The sequence below is a fragment of the Oncorhynchus mykiss genome, chromosome 10 (genome assembly GCF_013265735.2).
Source record: "Oncorhynchus mykiss isolate Arlee chromosome 10, USDA_OmykA_1.1, whole genome shotgun sequence".
NCBI lineage: Eukaryota > Metazoa > Chordata > Actinopteri > Salmoniformes > Salmonidae > Oncorhynchus > Oncorhynchus mykiss.
In genome coordinates this window covers 2,044,519-2,065,257 of record NC_048574.1, presented here as the reverse complement: position 1 = coordinate 2,065,257, position 20,739 = coordinate 2,044,519, and the positions used below count along the sequence as shown (strand labels likewise).

The following is a 20,739-nucleotide window of genomic DNA, read 5'->3' as shown; positions in this document are numbered from 1 at the left end:
CCAAAGCCCCATATACTACCCACCATTGCGACCTGTACGCTCTCGTTGGCTGGCCCTCGCTTCATACTCGTCGCCAAACCCACTGGCTCCATGTCATCTACAAGACCCTGCTAGGTAAAGTCCCCCCTTATCTCAGCTCGCTGGTCACCATAGCATCTCCCACCTGTAGCACACGCTCCAGCAGGTATATCTCTCTAGTCACCCCCAAAACCAATTATTTCTTTGGCCGCCTCTCTTTCCAGTTCTCTGCTGCCAATGACTGGAATGAACTACAAAAATCTCTGAAACTGGAAACACTTATCTCCCTCACTAGCTTTAAGCACCAACTGTCAGAGCAGCTCACAGATTACTGCACCTGTACATAGCCCACCTATAATTTAGCCCTATCAACTACCTCTTTCCCAACTGTATTTAATTTATTTATTTATTTTGCTCCTTTGCACCCCATTATTTTTATTTCTACTTTGCACATTCTTCCATTGCAAAACTACCATTCCAGTGTTTTACTTGCTATATTGTATTTACCTTGCCACCAAGGCCTTTTTTGCCTTTACCTCCCTTCTCACCTCATTTGCTCACATTGTATATAGACTTGTTTATACTTTATTATTGACTGTATGTTTGTTTTACTCCATGTGTAACTCTGTGTTGTTGTATCTGTCGAACTGCTTTGCTTTATCTTGGCCAGGTCGCAATTGTAAATGAGAACTTGTTCTCAACTTGCCTACCTGGTTAAATAAAGGTAAAATAAATAAATAAATAAATAAATAAAATGCCCTGTCACGACATACACATCACGCCCTGTCACGACACACACATCACGCCCTGTCACGACACTGCCCATCATGCCCTGTCACGACACACACACATCACTCCTTGTCACAACACCACCCATCACGCCCTGTCACGACACACACATTATGCCCTGTCACGACACACACATCACGCCCTGTCACGACACACATTATGCCCTGTCACGACAGACACATTACTCCCTGTCACGACAGACACATTACTCCCTGTCACGACACACACATCACGCCCTGTCACACACACATTAGGCCCTGTCACACACACACAGTGTAATCTCACCACGAAGGTGTCTGCCAGATGGAAGAAGCCATACAGGATCATGATGTCAGCCACCCTCTTCACAATGTCCCTGGAACACACAGAGAGACAGGTTCTTTCAGGGCTAAGGGGCCACTGGGTTCTACTAGAGTGGTCCCAGACCTGTTGGTGCTAACATTCCAAACAAACTGGCCCCCAGGCTAAGGGGCCACTGGGTTCTACTAGAGTAGTCCCAGACCTGTTGGTGCTAACATTCCAAACAAACTGGTCCCCAGGCTAAGGGGCCACTGGGTTCTACTAGAGTGGTCCCAGACCTGTTGGTGCTAACATTCCAAACGAACTGGCCCCCAGGCTAAGGGGCCACTGGGTTCTACTAGAGTGGTCCCAGACCTGTTGGTGCTAACATTCCAAACAAACTGGCCCCCAGGCTAAGGAGCCACTTGGTTCTACTAGAATGGTCCCAGACCTGTTGGTGCTAACATTCCAAACAAACTTGCCCCCAGGCTAAGGGGCCACTGATTACTGGATGTTACGGAAGTTATGTGATGTCTGTGTGTCTACAAGATGTCACACACACGCACAGACACACACACACACACACACACACACACACACACACACACACACACACACACAGACACACGAGGTTTCTAAAGTTAATCAGTGTGGTGGGTGTGTGTCTGTACTCACTGCTCTGTGGTAAAGATGTACCCCATCACGTCTTTAGTCACGAGGACAAACGTACTGACAAAACACGAGACGATGACTGGACAGAAAAGACAAAGCGTTAGTAACCATTCTGACAATCATTCATATTATTCAAGAAACAAAGTCACCCTCCATATACAGTGCATTCGGAAAGTATTCAGACCCCTTGACCTTATCCACACTTTGTTACATTACGGCCTTCTTCTAAAATGGATTAAATAAAACATTTTCCTCATAATGACAAAAAGAAAACAAGTTTTTTTTTTTTTGTTGAAATTCTGACAGAGCTCTAGAGTTGAACTGACCCCACTCATGCAGGCAGTCAGCTGACCAGCCTAGGGGTAAGAAGTCAGGGATCACCCCCACCAATAGAAACGTCTCAGAATGCGTAGATGGCAGGTTAGTGGAGTGATACAGAACCTGTCATGCTTGGTCCATTAAGATCTGGCCCATACTAGAGCCATGCTAGCATCACTAGCTAGTTGCTGCTACGTACATGCACAGATGGAGGCAACCTTCCCAGACAGCTTGGCCTGTTCTGTGTTCCCTGCACCCAGAGCGTTGCCCACCCTCACACTGGCTGCTACTGAGAATCCAAGAGGAAACTGAAAGGGGACGATGTGGGGAGAGAAGGAGAGAGAGAGAGAGAGAGAGAGAGAGAGAGAGCGAGAGAGAGAGAGAGAGAGAGAGACAGACAGATGTGAGCTAGAAAAATAACATTTTTGTTCTAAATATCATGATGTAATGTATCTTAGTGTAATGTTAGCTGGCTGATAGACATTGTGATGTTACCATGGTAGAGAGCTGATAGACAGTGTGATGATACCATGGTAGCTAGCTGATAGACAGTGTGATGATACCATGGTAGCTAGCTGATAAACAGTTTCATGTTACCATGGTAGCTAGCTGATAGACAGTGTGATGTTAGCATGTAGGTGATGGTAGCTAGCTAATAGACTGTGTGATGTTACCATGGTAGCTAGTTGACAGACAGTGTGATGTAACCATGATAGATAGCTGATAGACAGTGTGATGTTACCATGGTAGCTAGCTGATAGACAGTGTGACGTTACCATGATAGATAGCTGATAGACAGTGTGATGTTACCATGGTAGTTAGCTGATAGACAGTGTGATGTTACCATGTTAGCTAGCTGATAGACAGCGTGATGTTACCATGGTAGTTAGCTGATAGACAGTGTGATGTTACCATGTTAGCTAGCTGATAGACAGTGTGATGTTACCATGTTAGCTAGCTGATAGACAGTGTGATGTTACCATGGTAGCTAGCTAATAGACAGTGTGATGTTACCATGGTAGATAGCTGATAGACAGTGTGATGTCAGCATGTAGGTGATGGTAGATAGCTGATAGAAAGTGTGATGTTAGCATGTAGGTGATGGTAGATAGCTGACAGATATTGTGATGTTACCATGGTTGATAGCTGATAGCCAGTGTGATGTTACCATGGTAGCTAGCTAATAGACAGTGTGATGTTACCATGGTAGCTAGCTAATAGACAGTGTGATGTTACCATGGTAGCTAGCTGATAGACAGTGTGATGTTACCATGGTAGCTAGCTAATAGACAGTGTGATGTTACCATGGTAGCTAGCTGATAGACAGTGTGATGTTAGCATGTAGGTGATGGTAGCTAGCTAATAGACAGTGTGATGTTACCATGGTGGCTAGCTGATAGACAGTGTGATGTTAGCATGTAGGTGATGGGAGCTAGCTGATAGACAGTGTGATGTTACCGTGGTAGATAGCTGATAGAGAGTATTATGTTACCATGGTAGCTAGCTGATAGACAGTGTGATTTTAGCATGTAGGTGATGGTAGATAGCTAATAGACAGTGGGATGTTACCATGGTGGCTAGCTGATAGACAGTGTGAAGTTACCATGGTAGCTAGCTGATAGACAGTGTGATGTTACCATGGTAGCTAGCTGATAGACAGCTTATAGACAGTGTGATGTCAAACTATCAACCATGGTAACATCACACTGTCTATCAGCTATCTACCATGGTAACATCACACTGTCTATCAGCTATCTATCATGGTAACATTATACTGTCTATCAGCTATCAACCATGGTAACATCACACTGATAGACAGTGTGATGTTAGCATGATAGATAGCTGATAGACAGTGTGATGTTAGCATGTAGGTGATGATAGCTAGCTGGTAGACAGTGTGATGTTACCATGATAGATAGCTAAAAGACAGTGTGATGTTACCATGGTAGATAGCTAATAGGCAGTGTGATGTTAGCATGTAGGTGATGGTAGCTAGCTGATAGACAGTGTGATGTTAGCATGATAGATAGCTGATAGACAGTGTGATGTTAGCATGTAGGTGATGATAGCTAGCTGGTAGACAGTGTGATGTTACCATGATAGATAGCTAAAAGACAGTGTGATGTTACCATGATAGATAGCTGATATAAAGTGTGATGTTACCATGGTAGATAGCTAATAGGCAGTGTGATGTTAGCATGTAGGTGATGGTAGCTAGCTGATAGACAGTGTGATGTTACCATGGTAGATAGCTAATAGACAGTGTGATGTTACCATGATAGATAGCTGATATAAAGTGTGATGTTACCATGGTAGATAGCTGATAGACAGTGTGATGTTACCATGGTTGATAGCTGATAGACAGTGTGATGTTACCATGGTAGCTAGCTGATAGACAGTGTGATGTTACCATGGTAGCTAGCTGATAGACAGTGTGATGTTACCATGGTAGCTGGCTGCTAGACAGTGTGATGTTAGCATGTAGGTGATGGTAGCTAGCTAATAGACAGTGTGATGTTACCATGGTGGCTAGCTGATAGACAGTGTGATGTTACCATGGTAGATAGCTGATAGACAGTGTGATGTTACCATGGTAGCTAGATAATAGACAGTGTGATGTTACCATGGTAGCTAGCTAATAGACAGTGTGATGTTACCATGGTAACTAGCTGATAGACAGTGTGATGTTAGCATGTGGGTGATGGTAGCTAGCTAATAGACAGTGTGATGTTACCATGGTGGCTAGCTGATAGACAGTGTGATGTTACCATGGTAGATAGCTAATAGGCAGTGTGATGTTACCATGGTTGCTAGCTGATAGACAGTGTGATGTTACCATGGTGGCTAGCTGATAGACAGTGTGATGTTACCATGGTAGATAGCTGATAGACAGTGTGATGTTACCATGGTAGCTAGATAATAGACAGTGTGATGTTACCATGGTAGCTAGCTAATAGACAGTGTGATGTTACCATGGTAACTAGCTGATAGACAGTGTGATGTTAGCATGTAGGTGATGGTAGCTAGCTAATAGACAGTGTGATGTTACCATGGTGGCTAGCTGATAGACAGTGTGATGTTACCATGGTAGATAGCTAATAGGCAGTGTGATGTTACCATGGTTGCTAGCTGATAGACAGTGTGATGTTACCATGGTTGCTAGCTGATAGACAGTGTGATGTTACCATGGTTGATAGCTGATAGACAGTGTGATGTTACCATGGTAGCTAGCTGATAGACAGTGTGATGTTACCATGGTAGCTAGCTGATAGACAGTGTGATGTTACCATGGTAGCTGGCTGCTAGACAGTGTGATGTTAGCATGTAGGTGATGGTAGCTAGCTAATAGACAGTGTGATGTTACCATGGTGGCTAGCTGATAGACAGTGTGATGTTACCATGGTAGATAGCTGATAGACAGTGTGATGTTACCATGGTAGCTAGATAATAGACAGTGTGATGTTACCATGGTAGCTAGCTAATAGACAGTGTGATGTTACCATGGTAACTAGCTGATAGACAGTGTGATGTTAGCATGTAGGTGATGGTAGATAGCTAATAGACAGTGTGATGTTACCATGGTGGCTAGCTGATAGACAGTGTGATGTTACCATGGTAGATAGCTAATAGGCAGTGTGATGTTACCATGGTTGCTAGCTGATAGACAGTGTGATGTTACCATGGTTGCTAGCTGATAGACAGTGTGATGTTACCATGGTAGATTGCTAATAGACAGTGTGATGTTAGCATGTAGGTGATGGTAGCTAGCTGATAGACAGTGTGATGTTACCATGGTAGTTAGCTGATAGACAGTGTGATGTTACCATGTTAGCTAGCTGATAGACAGTGTGATGTTACCATGTTAGCTAGCTGATAGACAGTGTGAAGTTACCATGGTAGATAGCTGATAGACAGTGTGATGTCAGCATGTAGGTGATGGTAGATAGCTGATAGAAAGTGTGATTTTAGCATGTAGGTGATGGTAGATAGCTGACAGATATTGTGATGTTACCATGGTTGATAGCTGATAGCCAGTGTGATGTTACCATGGTTTTGATAGCTGATAGACAGTGTGATGTTACCATGGTAGCTAGCTGATAAACAGTGTGATGTTACCATGGTAGACAGTTGATAGACAGTGTGATGATACCATGGTAGCTAGCTGGTAGACAGTGTGATGTTACCATGGTAGCTAGCTGATAGACAGTGTGATGTTAGCATGTAGGTGATGGTAGATAGCTGATAGACAGTGTGATGGTACCATGGTTGATAGCTGATAGACAATGTGATGTTAACATGGTAACTAGCTGATAGACAGTGTGATGTTACCATGGTAGCTAGCTGATAGACAGTGTGATGTTACCATGTAGGTGATGACAGCTAGCTGATAGACAACAGACTGAGCCCCCAACTCCACCTCACTGATAAGACCTAAGAGAGGGGAGAGGCAGAAGATGGGAAGATAAGGAGAGATGAAGAAATGGGAGAGGGGAGAGATGGAGAGAGAAGGGGACATAGGGAGAGAGGGAAGATACATAAGATAGAGAAGGGAAGGGGGAAGAGAGAAAGGGAGCGAGAATGGAGAGACAGGAGAGAATCGAGAGTGGGAAGATATGGAGAGAGGGGAGATCAGGAGAGAGACGAGAGAGGGGAAAGAGGGGGAGGGAGAGAGGAGTAAGAGAGAGAGGGGGTGTGAGGCAGAGGGAAATAGAGGGAAGATATGGAGAGGGGTGATGAGGAGAGAGGGGAGAAGGGTGATGAGAAGAGAAAGGGAAGATATGGAGAGAGGGGTGATGAGGAGAGAGGTGAAAGAAGGTGAGTGGGAAGATATGGAGAGAGGGGTGATGAGGAGAGAGTGATGAGGAGACGGGGAGAGGGGTGATGAGGAGAGAAAGGGAAGATATGGAGAGAGGGGTGATGAGGAGAGAGTGATGATGAGGAGACGGGGAGAGGGGACTGGGGTGAAGAGGAGAGAAAGGGAAGATATGGAGAGAGGGGTGATGAGGAGAGAGTGATGATGAGGAGAGAGTGATGATGAGGAGACGGGGAGAGGGAAGAGGGGTGATGAGGAGAGAAAGGGAAGATATGGAGAGAGGGGTGATGAGGAGACAGGGGTGATGAGGAGAAAGGGAACATATGGAGAGAGGGGTGATGAGGAGAGAGGAGAGCGGGAAGAGAGGAGAGCGGGGAGAGAGGAGAGAGGAGAGCGGGGAGAGAGGAGAGAGGAGAGCGGGGAGAGAGGAGAGCGGGGAGAGAGGAGAGTGGGGAGAGAGGAGAGCGGGGAGAGAGGAGAGCGGGGAGAGAGGAGAGGGGGGAGAGAGGAGAGCGGGGGGAGAGAGGAGAGTGGGGAGAGAGGAGAGCGGGGAGAGAGGAGAGCGGGGGGAAAGAGGAGAGAGGGGAGAGGGGGGAGAGAGGGGAGAGGGGGGAGAGAGGGAGGAGAGAGAGGAGAGAGGGGAGAGAGGGGAGAGAGGGGAGCGGGCAGAGAGGAGAGAGGGGGGAGAGAGGGGAGCGGGGAGAGAGGAGAGGGGAGAGAGGAGAGCGGGGAGAGCAGAGCGGGGAGAGGAGAGCGGGGAGAGCGGGGAGAGAGGGGAGAGAGGGGAGAGAGGGGAGAGCGGGGGGAGAGAGGGGAGAGAGGAGAGCGGGGAGAGAGGAGAGAGAGGGGAGAGCGGGGAGAGAGGAGAGAGAGGGGAGAGCGGGGAGAGAGGAGAGAGAGGGGAGAGCGGGGAGAGAGGAGAGAGGAGAGAGGGGAGAGAGGGGAGAGAGGAGAGCGAGGAGAGCGGGGAGAGCGGGGAGAGAGGAGAGAGGAGAGCGGGGAGAGAGTGGAGAGAGGAGAGCGGGGAGAGAGGGGAGAGGGGAGAGCGGGGAGAGAGGGGAGAGAGGAGAGCGGGGAGAGAGGAGAGCGGGGAGAGAGGAGAGCGGTGAGAGAGGAGAGCGGTGAGAGAGTAGAGCGGGGAGAGAGGGGAGAGAGGAGAGCGGGGAGAGAGGAGATTGGGGAGAGAGGAGAGCGGGGAGAGAGTGGAGAGAGGAGAGCGGGGAGAGAGGAGAGCGGGGAGAGTAGAGCCGAACATATTGAAAAGTCACCTTGTTCTATAGATTTACATGGTTATCAAAACGCCAGGGTAAACCTACACTGAACACAGCCCTTATTTCAAGTGTTTTTAAATCCTATATGTGAAAAATGCATTGTGGAAAAACGATTGGACCCATTTCCCTGTTTGGCTGCTAGGTTTTATGGGTATTATGACACTTACAGTGTGGGGCTGTATATATGGAATAGGGCAGAAACTTTCCCAAACTCGGTCCTAGGGACCGCAATGGGTGCACGTTTTGGTTATTGCCCTAACACTAAACAGCTGATTGAAATCATCATGAAGCTTTGATAATTTAAATCAGCTGTGTAATGTTGGGGCATGAACTAACCGTGCACCCCTTGGGCTCCCGGCCACCAACATTTGGGAAACGCTGGAATAGGGTGCCATTTTGGACATAGGCGGAATTATTCTTATTATGATATACAACAGTACCTGCCAGGAAACCGCCGATCTCATAGGTCCACCATTCCAAACACAGCATTAGCATACTTGGGATGGCCAGTGTGATGAACTGACCCCACTCCTGCAGGCAGTCAGCTGACCAACCTAGGGGTAAGAGGTGAGGATGAGGAACTGACCCCATTCCTGCAGGTAGTCAGCTGACCAACCTAGGGGTAAGAGGTCAGGGTGAGGAACTGACCCCATTCCTGCAGGCAGTCAGCTAAACAACCTAGGGGTAAGAGGTCAGGGTGAGGAACTGACCCCATTCCTGCAGGCAGTCAGCTGACCAACCTAGGGGTAAGAGGTTAGGGTGAGGAACTGACCCAATTCCTGCAGGTAGTCAGCAGACCAACCTAGGGGTAAGAGGTCAGGGATCACCCCCACCAATAGAAATGTCTCAGAATGCGTAGATGGCAGGTTAGTGGAGTGATACAGAACCTTTGATATGGCAGGTTAGAGGTGATACAGAACCTTTGATATGGCAGGTTAGAGGTGATACAGAACCTTTGAAATGGCAGGTTAGAGGTGATACAGAACCTTTGAGATGGCAGGATAGTGGAGTGATACAGAACCTTTGAGACGGCAGATTAGAGGTGATACAGAACCTTTGAGATGGCAGGTTAGTGGAGTGATACAGAACCTTTGAGATGGCAGGTTAGTGGGGTGATACAGAACCTTTGAGATGGCAGGTTAGTGGAGTGATACAGAACCTTTGAGATGGCAGGTTAGTGTAGTGATACAGAACCTTTGAGATGGCAGGTTAGAGGTGAAACAGAACCTTTGATATGGCAGGTTGGTGGAGTGATACAGAACCTTTGAGATGGCAGGTTAGAGGTGAAACAGAACCTTTGAGATGGCAGGATAGTGGAGTGATACAGAACCTTTGAGATGGCAGGTTAGACGTGAAACAGAACCTTTGAGATGGCAGGTTAGAGGTTATACAGAACCTTTGAGATGGCAGGTTAGTGGAGTGATACAGAACCTTTGAGATGGCAGGTTAGAGGTGAAACAGAACCTTTGATATGGCTGGTTAGTGGAGTGGTACATAACCTTTGAGATGGCAGGTTAGAGGTGAAACAGAACCTTTGAGATGGCAGGTTAGAGGTGATACAGAACCTTTGATACGGCAGGTTAGAGGTGAAACAGAACCTTTGAGATGGCAGGTTAGTGGAGTGGTACAGAACCTTTGAGATGGCAGGTTAGAGGTGATACAGAACCTTTGAGATGGCAGGTTAGAGGTGATACAGAACCTTTGATACGGCAGGTTAGTGAAGTGGTACAGAACCTTTGATACGGCAGGTTAGTGGAGTGGTAAAGAACCTTTGATACGGCAGGTTAGTGGAGTGGTACAGAATGTTTGAGATGGCAGGTTAGAGGTGAAACAAAACCTTTGAGATGGCAGGTTAGTGGAGTGATACAGAACCTTTGAGATGGCAGGTTAGTGGAGTGATACAGAACCTTTGATATGGCAGGTTAGAGGTGAAACAGAGCCTTTGAGATGGCAGGTTAAAGGTGAAACAGAACCTTTGAGATGGCAGGATAGTGGAGTGATACAGAACCTTTGATATGGCAGGTTAGAGGTGAAACAGAACCTTTGAGATGGCAGGATAGTGGAGTGATACAGAACCTTTGATATGGCAGGTTAGAGGTGAAACAGAACCTTTGAGATGGCAGCTTAGAGGTGAAACAGAACCTTTGAGATGGCAGGATAGTGGAGTGATACAGAACCTTTGATTTGGCAGGTTAGAGGTGATACAGAACCTTTGAGACGGCAGGATAGTGGAGTGATACAGAACCTTTGAGATGGCAGGATAGTGGAGTGATACAGAACCTTTGATATGGCAGGTTAGTGGAGTGATACAGAACCTTTGATATGGCAGGTTAGTGGAGTGATACAGAACCTTTGAGATGGCAGGATAGTGGAGTGATACAGAACCTTTGAGATGGCAGGTTAGAGGTGAAACAGAACCTTTGAGATGGCAGGTTAGAGGTGATACAGAACCTTTGAGATGGCAGGTTAGAGGTGCTACAGAACCTTTGATACGGCAGGTTAGTGAAGTGGTACAGAACCTTTGATACGGCAGGTTAGTGGAGTGGTACAGAACCTTTGATACGGCAGGTTAGTGGAGTGGTACAGAACGTTTGAGATGGCAGGTTAGAGGTGAAACAGAACCTTTGAGATGGCAGGTTAGTGGAGTGATACAGAACCTTTGATATGGCAGGTTAGAGGCGAAACAGAACCTTTGAGATGGCAGGTTAGAGGTGAAACAGAACCTTTGATATGGCAGGTTAGAGGTGAAACAGAAACTTTGAGACGTCAGGTTAAAGGTGAAACAGAACCTTTGAGATGGCAGGATAGTGGAGTGATACAGAACCTTTGATATGGCAGGTTAGAGGTGAAACAGAACCTTTGAGATGGCAGGATAGTGGAGTGATACAGAACCTTTGATATGGCAGGTTAGAGGTGAAACAGAACCTTTGAGATGGCAGGTTAGAGGTGATACAGAACCTTTGAGACGGCAGGTTAAAGGTGAAACAGAACCTTTGAGATGGCAGGATAGTGGAGTGATACAGAACCTTTGATATGGCAGGTTAGAGGTGAAACAGAACCTTTGAGATGGCAGGTTAGAGGTGAAACAGAACCTTTGAGATGGCAGGATAGTGGAGTGATACAGAACATTTGATTTGGCAGGTTAGAGGTTATACAGAACCTTTGAGACGGCAGGTTAGTGGAGTGATACAGAACCTTTGAGATGGCAGGATAGTGGAGTGATACAGAACCTTTGAGATGGCAGGATAGTGGAGTGATACAGAACCTTTGATATGGCAGGTTAGTGTAGTGATACAGAACCTTTGAGATGGCAGGATAGTGGAGTGATACAGAACCTTTGAGATGGCAGGTTAGAGGTGAAACAGAACCTTTGAGATGGCAGGTTAGAGGTGATACAGAACCTTTGAGATGGCAGGTTAGTGGAGTGATACAGAACCTTTGATATGGCAGGTTAGAGGTGAAACAGAACCTTTGAGATGGCAGATTAGTGGAGTGATACAGAACCTTTGATATGGCAGGTTAGAGGTGAAACAGAACCTTTGAGATGGCAGGTTAGAGGTTAAACAGAACCTTTGATATGGCAGGTTAGAGGTGATACAGAACCTTTGAGATGGCAGGTTAGTGGAGTGATACAGAACCTTTGAGACGGCAGGTTAGTGGAGTGATACAGAACCTTTGAGACGGCAGGTTAGAGGTGAAACAGAACCTTTGAGATGGCAGGTTAGAGGTGAAACAGAACCTTTGATATGGTAGGTTAGTGGAGTGATACAGAACCTTAGAGATGGCAGGATAGTGGAGTGATACAGAACATTTGATTTGGCAGGTTAGAGGTTATACAGAACCTTTGAGACGGCAGGTTAGTGGAGTGATACAGAACCTTTGAGATGGCAGGATAGTGGAGTGATACAGAACCTTTGAGATGGCAGGATAGTGGAGTGATACAGAACCTTTGATATGGCAGGTTAGTGTAGTGATACAGAACCTTTGAGATGGCAGGATAGTGGAGTGATACAGAACCTTTGAGATGGCAGGTTAGAGGTGAAACAGAACCTTTGAGATGGCAGGTTAGAGGTGATACAGAACCTTTGAGATGGCAGGTTAGTGGAGTGATACAGAACCTTTGATATGGCAGGTTAGAGGTGAAACAGAACCTTTGAGATGGCAGATTAGTGGAGTGATACAGAACCTTTGATATGGCAGGTTAGAGGTGAAACAGAACCTTTGAGATGGCAGGTTAGAGGTTAAACAGAACCTTTGATATGGCAGGTTAGAGGTGATACAGAACCTTTGAGATGGCAGGTTAGTGGAGTGATACAGAACCTTTGAGACGGCAGGTTAGTGGAGTGATACAGAACCTTTGAGACGGCAGGTTAGAGGTGAAACAGAACCTTTGAGATGGCAGGTTAGAGGTGAAACAGAACCTTTGATATGGCAGGTTAGTGGAGTGATACAGAACCTTAGAGATGGCAGGATAGTGGAGTGATACAGAACCTTTGAGATGGCAGGTTAGAGGTGAAACAGAACCTTTGAGATGGCAGGTTAGAGGTGAAACAGAACCTTTGATATGGCAGGTTAGAGGTGAAACAGAACCTTTGAGATGGCAGGTAAGAGGTGAAACAGAACCTTTGAGATGGCAGGTTAGAGGTGAAACAGAACCTTTGAGATGGCAGGTTAGAGGTGATAAAGAACCTTTGATATGGTAGGTTAGTGGAGTGATACAGAACCTTTGATATGGCACGTTAGAGGTGATACAGAACCTTTGATATGGCAGGTTAGAGGTGAAACAGAACCTTTGATATGGCAGGTTAGAGGTGATACAGAACCTTTGAGATGGCAGGTTAGTGGAGTGATACAGAACCTTTGAGACGGCAGGTTAGTGGAGTGATACAGAACCTTTGAGACGGCAGGTTAGAGGTGAAACAGAACCTTTGAGATGGCAGGTTAGAGGTGAAACAGAACCTTTGAGATGGCAGGTTAGTGGAATGATACAGAACCTTTGATATGGCAGGTTAGAGGTGATACAGAACCTTTGAGATGGCAGGTTAGTGGAGTGATACAGAACCTTTGATATGGCAGGTTAGAGGCGAAACAGAACCTTTGAGATGGCAGGTTAGAGGTGAAACAGAACCTTTGATATGGCAGGTTAGAGGTGAAACAGAAACTTTGAGACGTCAGGTTAAAGGTGAAACAGAACCTTTGAGATGGCAGGATAGTGGAGTGATACAGAACCTTTGATATGGCAGGTTAGAGGTGAAACAGAACCTTTGAGATGGCAGGATAGTGGAGTGATACAGAACCTTTGATATGGCAGGTTAGAGGTGAAACAGAACCTTTGAGATGGCAGGTTAGAGGTGATACAGAACCTTTGAGACGGCAGGTTAAAGGTGAAACAGAACCTTTGAGATGGCAGGATAGTGGAGTGATACAGAACCTTTGAGATGGCAGGTTAGAGGTGATACAGAACCTTTGAGATGGCAGGTTAGAGGTGATACAGAACCTTTGATACGGCAGGTTAGTGAAGTGGTACAGAACCTTTGATACGGCAGGTTAGTGGAGTGGTAAAGAACCTTTGATACGGCAGGTTAGTGGAGTGGTACAGAATGTTTGAGATGGCAGGTTAGAGGTGAAACAAAACCTTTGAGATGGCAGGTTAGTGGAGTGATACAGAACCTTTGAGATGGCAGGTTAGTGGAGTGATACAGAACCTTTGATATGGCAGGTTAGAGGTGAAACAGAGCCTTTGAGATGGCAGGTTAAAGGTGAAACAGAACCTTTGAGATGGCAGGATAGTGGAGTGATACAGAACCTTTGATATGGCAGGTTAGAGGTGAAACAGAACCTTTGAGATGGCAGGATAGTGGAGTGATACAGAACCTTTGATATGGCAGGTTAGAGGTGAAACAGAACCTTTGAGATGGCAGCTTAGAGGTGAAACAGAACCTTTGAGATGGCAGGATAGTGGAGTGATACAGAACCTTTGATTTGGCAGGTTAGAGGTGATACAGAACCTTTGAGACGGCAGGATAGTGGAGTGATACAGAACCTTTGAGATGGCAGGATAGTGGAGTGATACAGAACCTTTGATATGGCAGGTTAGTGGAGTGATACAGAACCTTTGATATGGCAGGTTAGTGGAGTGATACAGAACCTTTGAGATGGCAGGATAGTGGAGTGATACAGAACCTTTGAGATGGCAGGTTAGAGGTGAAACAGAACCTTTGAGATGGCAGGTTAGAGGTGATACAGAACCTTTGAGATGGCAGGTTAGAGGTGCTACAGAACCTTTGATACGGCAGGTTAGTGAAGTGGTACAGAACCTTTGATACGGCAGGTTAGTGGAGTGGTACAGAACCTTTGATACGGCAGGTTAGTGGAGTGGTACAGAACGTTTGAGATGGCAGGTTAGAGGTGAAACAGAACCTTTGAGATGGCAGGTTAGTGGAGTGATACAGAACCTTTGATATGGCAGGTTAGAGGCGAAACAGAACCTTTGAGATGGCAGGTTAGAGGTGAAACAGAACCTTTGATATGGCAGGTTAGAGGTGAAACAGAAACTTTGAGACGTCAGGTTAAAGGTGAAACAGAACCTTTGAGATGGCAGGATAGTGGAGTGATACAGAACCTTTGATATGGCAGGTTAGAGGTGAAACAGAACCTTTGAGATGGCAGGATAGTGGAGTGATACAGAACCTTTGATATGGCAGGTTAGAGGTGAAACAGAACCTTTGAGATGGCAGGTTAGAGGTGATACAGAACCTTTGAGACGGCAGGTTAAAGGTGAAACAGAACCTTTGAGATGGCAGGATAGTGGAGTGATACAGAACCTTTGATATGGCAGGTTAGAGGTGAAACAGAACCTTTGAGATGGCAGGTTAGAGGTGAAACAGAACCTTTGAGATGGCAGGATAGTGGAGTGATACAGAACATTTGATTTGGCAGGTTAGAGGTTATACAGAACCTTTGAGACGGCAGGTTAGTGGAGTGATACAGAACCTTTGAGATGGCAGGATAGTGGAGTGATACAGAACCTTTGAGATGGCAGGATAGTGGAGTGATACAGAACCTTTGATATGGCAGGTTAGTGTAGTGATACAGAACCTTTGAGATGGCAGGATAGTGGAGTGATACAGAACCTTTGAGATGGCAGGTTAGAGGTGAAACAGAACCTTTGAGATGGCAGGTTAGAGGTGATACAGAACCTTTGAGATGGCAGGTTAGTGGAGTGATACAGAACCTTTGATATGGCAGGTTAGAGGTGAAACAGAACCTTTGAGATGGCAGATTAGTGGAGTGATACAGAACCTTTGATATGGCAGGTTAGAGGTGAAACAGAACCTTTGAGATGGCAGGTTAGAGGTTAAACAGAACCTTTGATATGGCAGGTTAGAGGTGATACAGAACCTTTGAGATGGCAGGTTAGTGGAGTGATACAGAACCTTTGAGACGGCAGGTTAGTGGAGTGATACAGAACCTTTGAGACGGCAGGTTAGAGGTGAAACAGAACCTTTGAGATGGCAGGTTAGAGGTGAAACAGAACCTTTGATATGGTAGGTTAGTGGAGTGATACAGAACCTTAGAGATGGCAGGATAGTGGAGTGATACAGAACATTTGATTTGGCAGGTTAGAGGTTATACAGAACCTTTGAGACGGCAGGTTAGTGGAGTGATACAGAACCTTTGAGATGGCAGGATAGTGGAGTGATACAGAACCTTTGAGATGGCAGGATAGTGGAGTGATACAGAACCTTTGATATGGCAGGTTAGTGTAGTGATACAGAACCTTTGAGATGGCAGGATAGTGGAGTGATACAGAACCTTTGAGATGGCAGGTTAGAGGTGAAACAGAACCTTTGAGATGGCAGGTTAGAGGTGATACAGAACCTTTGAGATGGCAGGTTAGTGGAGTGATACAGAACCTTTGATATGGCAGGTTAGAGGTGAAACAGAACCTTTGAGATGGCAGATTAGTGGAGTGATACAGAACCTTTGATATGGCAGGTTAGAGGTGAAACAGAACCTTTGAGATGGCAGGTTAGAGGTTAAACAGAACCTTTGATATGGCAGGTTAGAGGTGATACAGAACCTTTGAGATGGCAGGTTAGTGGAGTGATACAGAACCTTTGAGACGGCAGGTTAGTGGAGTGATACAGAACCTTTGAGACGGCAGGTTAGAGGTGAAACAGAACCTTTGAGATGGCAGGTTAGAGGTGAAACAGAACCTTTGATATGGCAGGTTAGTGGAGTGATACAGAACCTTAGAGATGGCAGGATAGTGGAGTGATACAGAACCTTTGAGATGGCAGGTTAGAGGTGAAACAGAACCTTTGAGATGGCAGGTTAGAGGTGAAACAGAACCTTTGATATGGCAGGTTAGAGGTGAAACAGAACCTTTGAGATGGCAGGTAAGAGGTGAAACAGAACCTTTGAGATGGCAGGTTAGAGGTGAAACAGAACCTTTGAGATGGCAGGTTAGAGGTGATAAAGAACCTTTGATATGGTAGGTTAGTGGAGTGATACAGAACCTTTGATATGGCACGTTAGAGGTGATACAGAACCTTTGATATGGCAGGTTAGAGGTGAAACAGAACCTTTGATATGGCAGGTTAGAGGTGATACAGAACCTTTGAGATGGCAGGTTAGTGGAGTGATACAGAACCTTTGAGACGGCAGGTTAGTGGAGTGATACAGAACCTTTGAGACGGCAGGTTAGAGGTGAAACAGAACCTTTGAGATGGCAGGTTAGAGGTGAAACAGAACCTTTGAGATGGCAGGTTAGTGGAATGATACAGAACCTTTGATATGGCAGGTTAGAGGTGATACAGAACCTTTGAGATGGCAGGTTAGAGGTTAAACAGAACCTTTGATATGGCAGGTTAGAGGTGATACAGAACCTTTGAGATGGCAGGTTAGTGGAGTGATACAGAACCTTTGATATGGCAGGTTAGAGGTGAAACAGAACCTTTGAGATGGCAGATTAGTGGAGTGATACAGAACCTTTGATATGGCAGGTTAGAGGTGAAACAGAACCTTTGAGATGGCAGGTTAGAGGTTAAACAGAACCTTTGATATGGCAGGTTAGAGGTGAAACAGAACCTTTGAGATGGCAGGTTAGTGGAGTGATACAGAACCTTTGAGACGGCAGGTTAGTGGAGTGATACAGAACCTTTGAGATGGCAGGATAGTGGAGTGATACAGAACCTTTGAGATGGCAGGTTAGAGGTGAAACAGAACCTTTGAGATGGCAGGTTAGAGGTGAAACAGAACCTTTGATATGGCAGGTTAGAGGTGAAACAGAACCTTTGAGATGGCAGGTTAGAGGTGAAACAGAACCTTTGAGATGGCAGGTTAGAGGTGAAACAGAACCTTTGATATGGCAGGTTAGTGGAGTGATACAGAACCTTTGAGATGGCAGGTTAGTGGAATGATACAGAACCTTTGATATGGCAGGTTAGAGGTGATACAGAACCTTTGAGACGGCAGGTTAGTGGAGTGATACAGAACCTTTGATATGGCAGGTTAGAGGTGAAGCAGAACCTTTTACTGTAGGGTTTCTCAATCCTGATCCTTAGCACTCAGCCCTAGTGCTACACACCGGATTCAAATTTAAGGCTTGATGATACATTGATTAGTTGAATCAAGTATGTTAGTGCTACGGCCAAAACCAGAAATGTGCATCCCTTTGGGTTCCCAGGAGCAGGATTGGGAAACCATATAGTGCATGGGAACAGAACAGACTGCTACTCCTCTCTCAGATAGATGATCTGTTCACACACAGTTGGACTCTGGCCTGGGACCGGAGCTCAAATACAACCTCAACATTATAGACCATCTCTGACCAAACTACAACTAAAGGTGACCAGTTATGTCATAACGTGAACAAAGCCTTCCTGTCCTGTTCTGACCTCCCTCCCTCGCTCCCTCCCAGGTGGTTAAAGACTAACCTTGTGATATAACATCTCCTGTCACGTATTACTATTAAACTGAGACACTAGGGTCAATTTAGGCTGACCAGGAGAGGACATCTGCCCTGAAATCACTGCTTTTAAGGGTACGTGGTAGGGGCTAGGTCGTAGTGGCTAGGGGAAGGTGCTGTGGACTACGGCGTAGTGGCTTGGGGAATGTGGTGGGGATTAGGGCATAGTGGCTAGGGGAAGGTGCTAGGGATTAGGGCGTAGTGGCTAGGAGAAGGTGCTAGGGATTAGGGCGTAGTGGCTAGGGGAATGTGCTGGGGATTAGGGCGTAGTGGCTAGGGGAAGGTGCTGGGGATTAGGGCGTAGTGGCTAGGGGAATGGGCTGGGGATTAGGGCGTAGTGGCTAGGGGAAGGTGCTGGGGATTAGGGCGTAGTGGCTAGGGGAAGGTGCTAGGGACTAGGGCGTAGTGGCTAGAGGAATGTTGGGGTTTAGGGCGTAGTGGCTAGGAGAATATGCTAGGGATTAGGGCGTAGTGGCTAGGGGAATGTGCAAGGGATTAGGGCGTAGTGGCTAGGGGAATGTGCTAGCGATTAGGGCGTAGCGGCTAGGGGAAGGTGTTGGGGGTTAGGGCGTAGTGGCTAGGAGAAACTGTTGGGGGTTAGGGTGTAGTGGCCAGGGGAATGTGCTGGGGATTAGGGCGTAGTGGCTAGGAGAATGTGCTAGGGATTAGGGCGTAGTGGCTAGGGGAATGTGCTAGGGATTAGGGCGTAGTGGCTAGGGGAATGTGCTGGGGAATAGGGCGTAGTGGCTAGGGGAAACTGTTGGGGGATTAGGGCGTAGTGGCTAGGGGAATGTGGTGGGGATTAGGGCATAGTGGCTAGGGGAAGGTGCTAGGGATTAGGGTGTAGTGGCTAGGAGAAGGTGCTAGGGATTAGGGCGTAGTGGCTAGGGGAATGTGCTGGGGATTAGGGCGTAGTGGCTAGGGGAAGGTGCTGGGGATTAGGGCGTAGTGGCTAGGGGAATGGGCTGGGGATTAGGGCGTAGTGGCTAGGGGAAGGTGCTGGGGATTAGGGCGTAGTGGCTTGGGGAATGTGGTGGGGATTAGGGCATAGTGGCTAGGGGAAGGTGCTAGGGATTAGGGCGTAGTGGCTAGGAGAAGGTGCTAGGGATTAGGGCGTAGTGGCTAGAGGAATGTGCTGGGGATTAGGGCGTAGTGGCTAGGGGAAGGTGCTGGGGATTAGGGCGTAGTGGCTAGGGGAATGGGCTGGGGATTAGGGCGTAGTGGCTAGGGGAAGGTGCTGGGGATTAGGGCGTAGTGGCTAGGGGAAGGTGCTAGGGACTAGGGCGTAGTGGCTAGAGGAATGTTGGGGTTTAGGGCGTAGTGGCTAGGAGAATATGCTAGGGATTAGGGCGTAGTGGCTAGGGGAATGTGCTAGGGATTAGGGCGTAGTGGCTAGGGGAATGTGCTAGCGATTAGGGCGTAGCGGCTAGGGGAAGGTGTTGGGGGTTAGGGCGTAGTGGCTAGGAGAAACTGTTGGGGGTTAGGGTGTAGTGGCCAGGGGAATGTGCTGGGGATTAGGGCGTAGTGGCTAGGAGAATGTGCTAGGGATTAGGGCGTAGTGGCTAGGGGAATGTGCTAGGGATTAGGGCGTAGTGGCTAGGGGAAACTGTTGGGGGATTAGGGCGTAGTGGCTAGGGGAATGTGGTGGGGATTAGGGCATAGTGGCTAGGGGAAGGTGCTAGGGATTAGGGTGTAGTGGCTAGGAGAAGGTGCTAGGGATTAGGGCGTAGTGGCTAGGGGAATGTGCTGGGGATTAGGGCGTAGTGGCTAGGGGAAGGTGCTGGGGATTAGGGCGTAGTGGCTAGGGGAAGGGGCTGGGAATTAGGGCGTAGTGGCTAGGGGAAGGTGCTGGGGATTAGGGCGTAGTGGCTAGGGGAAGGTGCTAGGGACTAGGGCGTAGTGGCTAGAGGAATGTTGGGGGTTAGGGCGTAGTGGCAAGGGGAATATGCTAGGGATTAGGGCGTAGTGGCTAGGGGAATGTGCTAGGGATTAGGGCGTAGTGGCTAGGGGAAGGTGCTAGGGACTAGGGCGTAGTGGCTAGAGGGATGTTGGGGGTTAGGGCGTAGTGGCTAGGGAAATATGCTAGGGATTAGGGCGTAGTGGCTAGGGGAATGTGCTAGGGATTAGGGTGTAGTGGCTAGGGGAATGTGCTAGAGATTAGGGCGTAGCGGCTAGGGGAAGGTGTTGGGGGTTAGGGCGTAGTGGCTAGGAGAAACTGTTGGGGGTTAGGGTGTAGTGGCCAGGGGAATGTGCTGGGGATTAGGGCGTAGTGGCTAGGAGAATGTGCTAGGGATTAGGGCGTAGTGGCTAGGGGAATGTGCTAGGGATTAGGGCGTAGTGGCTAGGGGAAACTGTTGGGGGATTAGGGCGTAGTGGCTAGGGGAATGTGGTGGGGATTAGGGCATAGTGGCTAGGGGAAGGTGCTAGGGATTAGGGTGTAGTGGCTAGGAGAAGGTGCTAGGGATTAGGGCGTAGTGGCTAGGGGAATGTGCTGGGGATTAGGGCGTAGTGGCTAGGGGAAGGTGCTGGGGATTAGGGCGTAGTGGCTAGGGGAAGGGGCTGGGAATTAGGGCGTAGTGGCTAGGGGAAGGTGCTGGGGATTAGGG

The 20,739-nt window shown here is 47.4% G+C and overlaps 1 protein-coding gene across 19 annotated transcripts in view; it reads right to left on the bottom strand.

The window, feature by feature from the left end:
* The window catches only part of LOC110514419 (multidrug and toxin extrusion protein 1-like), a 60,415-nt gene that overhangs the window by 18,292 nt on the left and 21,384 nt on the right, over nucleotides 1-20,739 (bottom strand). For all 19 annotated transcript variants that reach the window (XR_005053532.1, XR_005053515.1, XR_005053522.1 and 16 more), the window contains 5 exons: nucleotides 8,601-8,714; nucleotides 6,440-6,507; nucleotides 2,276-2,384; nucleotides 1,762-1,837; nucleotides 1,093-1,162 (listed from right to left, as the gene is read on the bottom strand). Coding sequence is in view for 1 of the 19 variants with exons in the window: in XM_036989472.1 (XP_036845367.1) it covers nucleotides 1,093-1,162; nucleotides 1,762-1,837; nucleotides 2,276-2,384; nucleotides 6,440-6,507; nucleotides 8,601-8,714 (437 nt within the window). In the remaining 18 variants the exon portion in view is untranslated. The remainder of the gene's footprint in view (nucleotides 1-1,092; nucleotides 1,163-1,761; nucleotides 1,838-2,275; nucleotides 2,385-6,439; nucleotides 6,508-8,600; nucleotides 8,715-20,739) is intronic.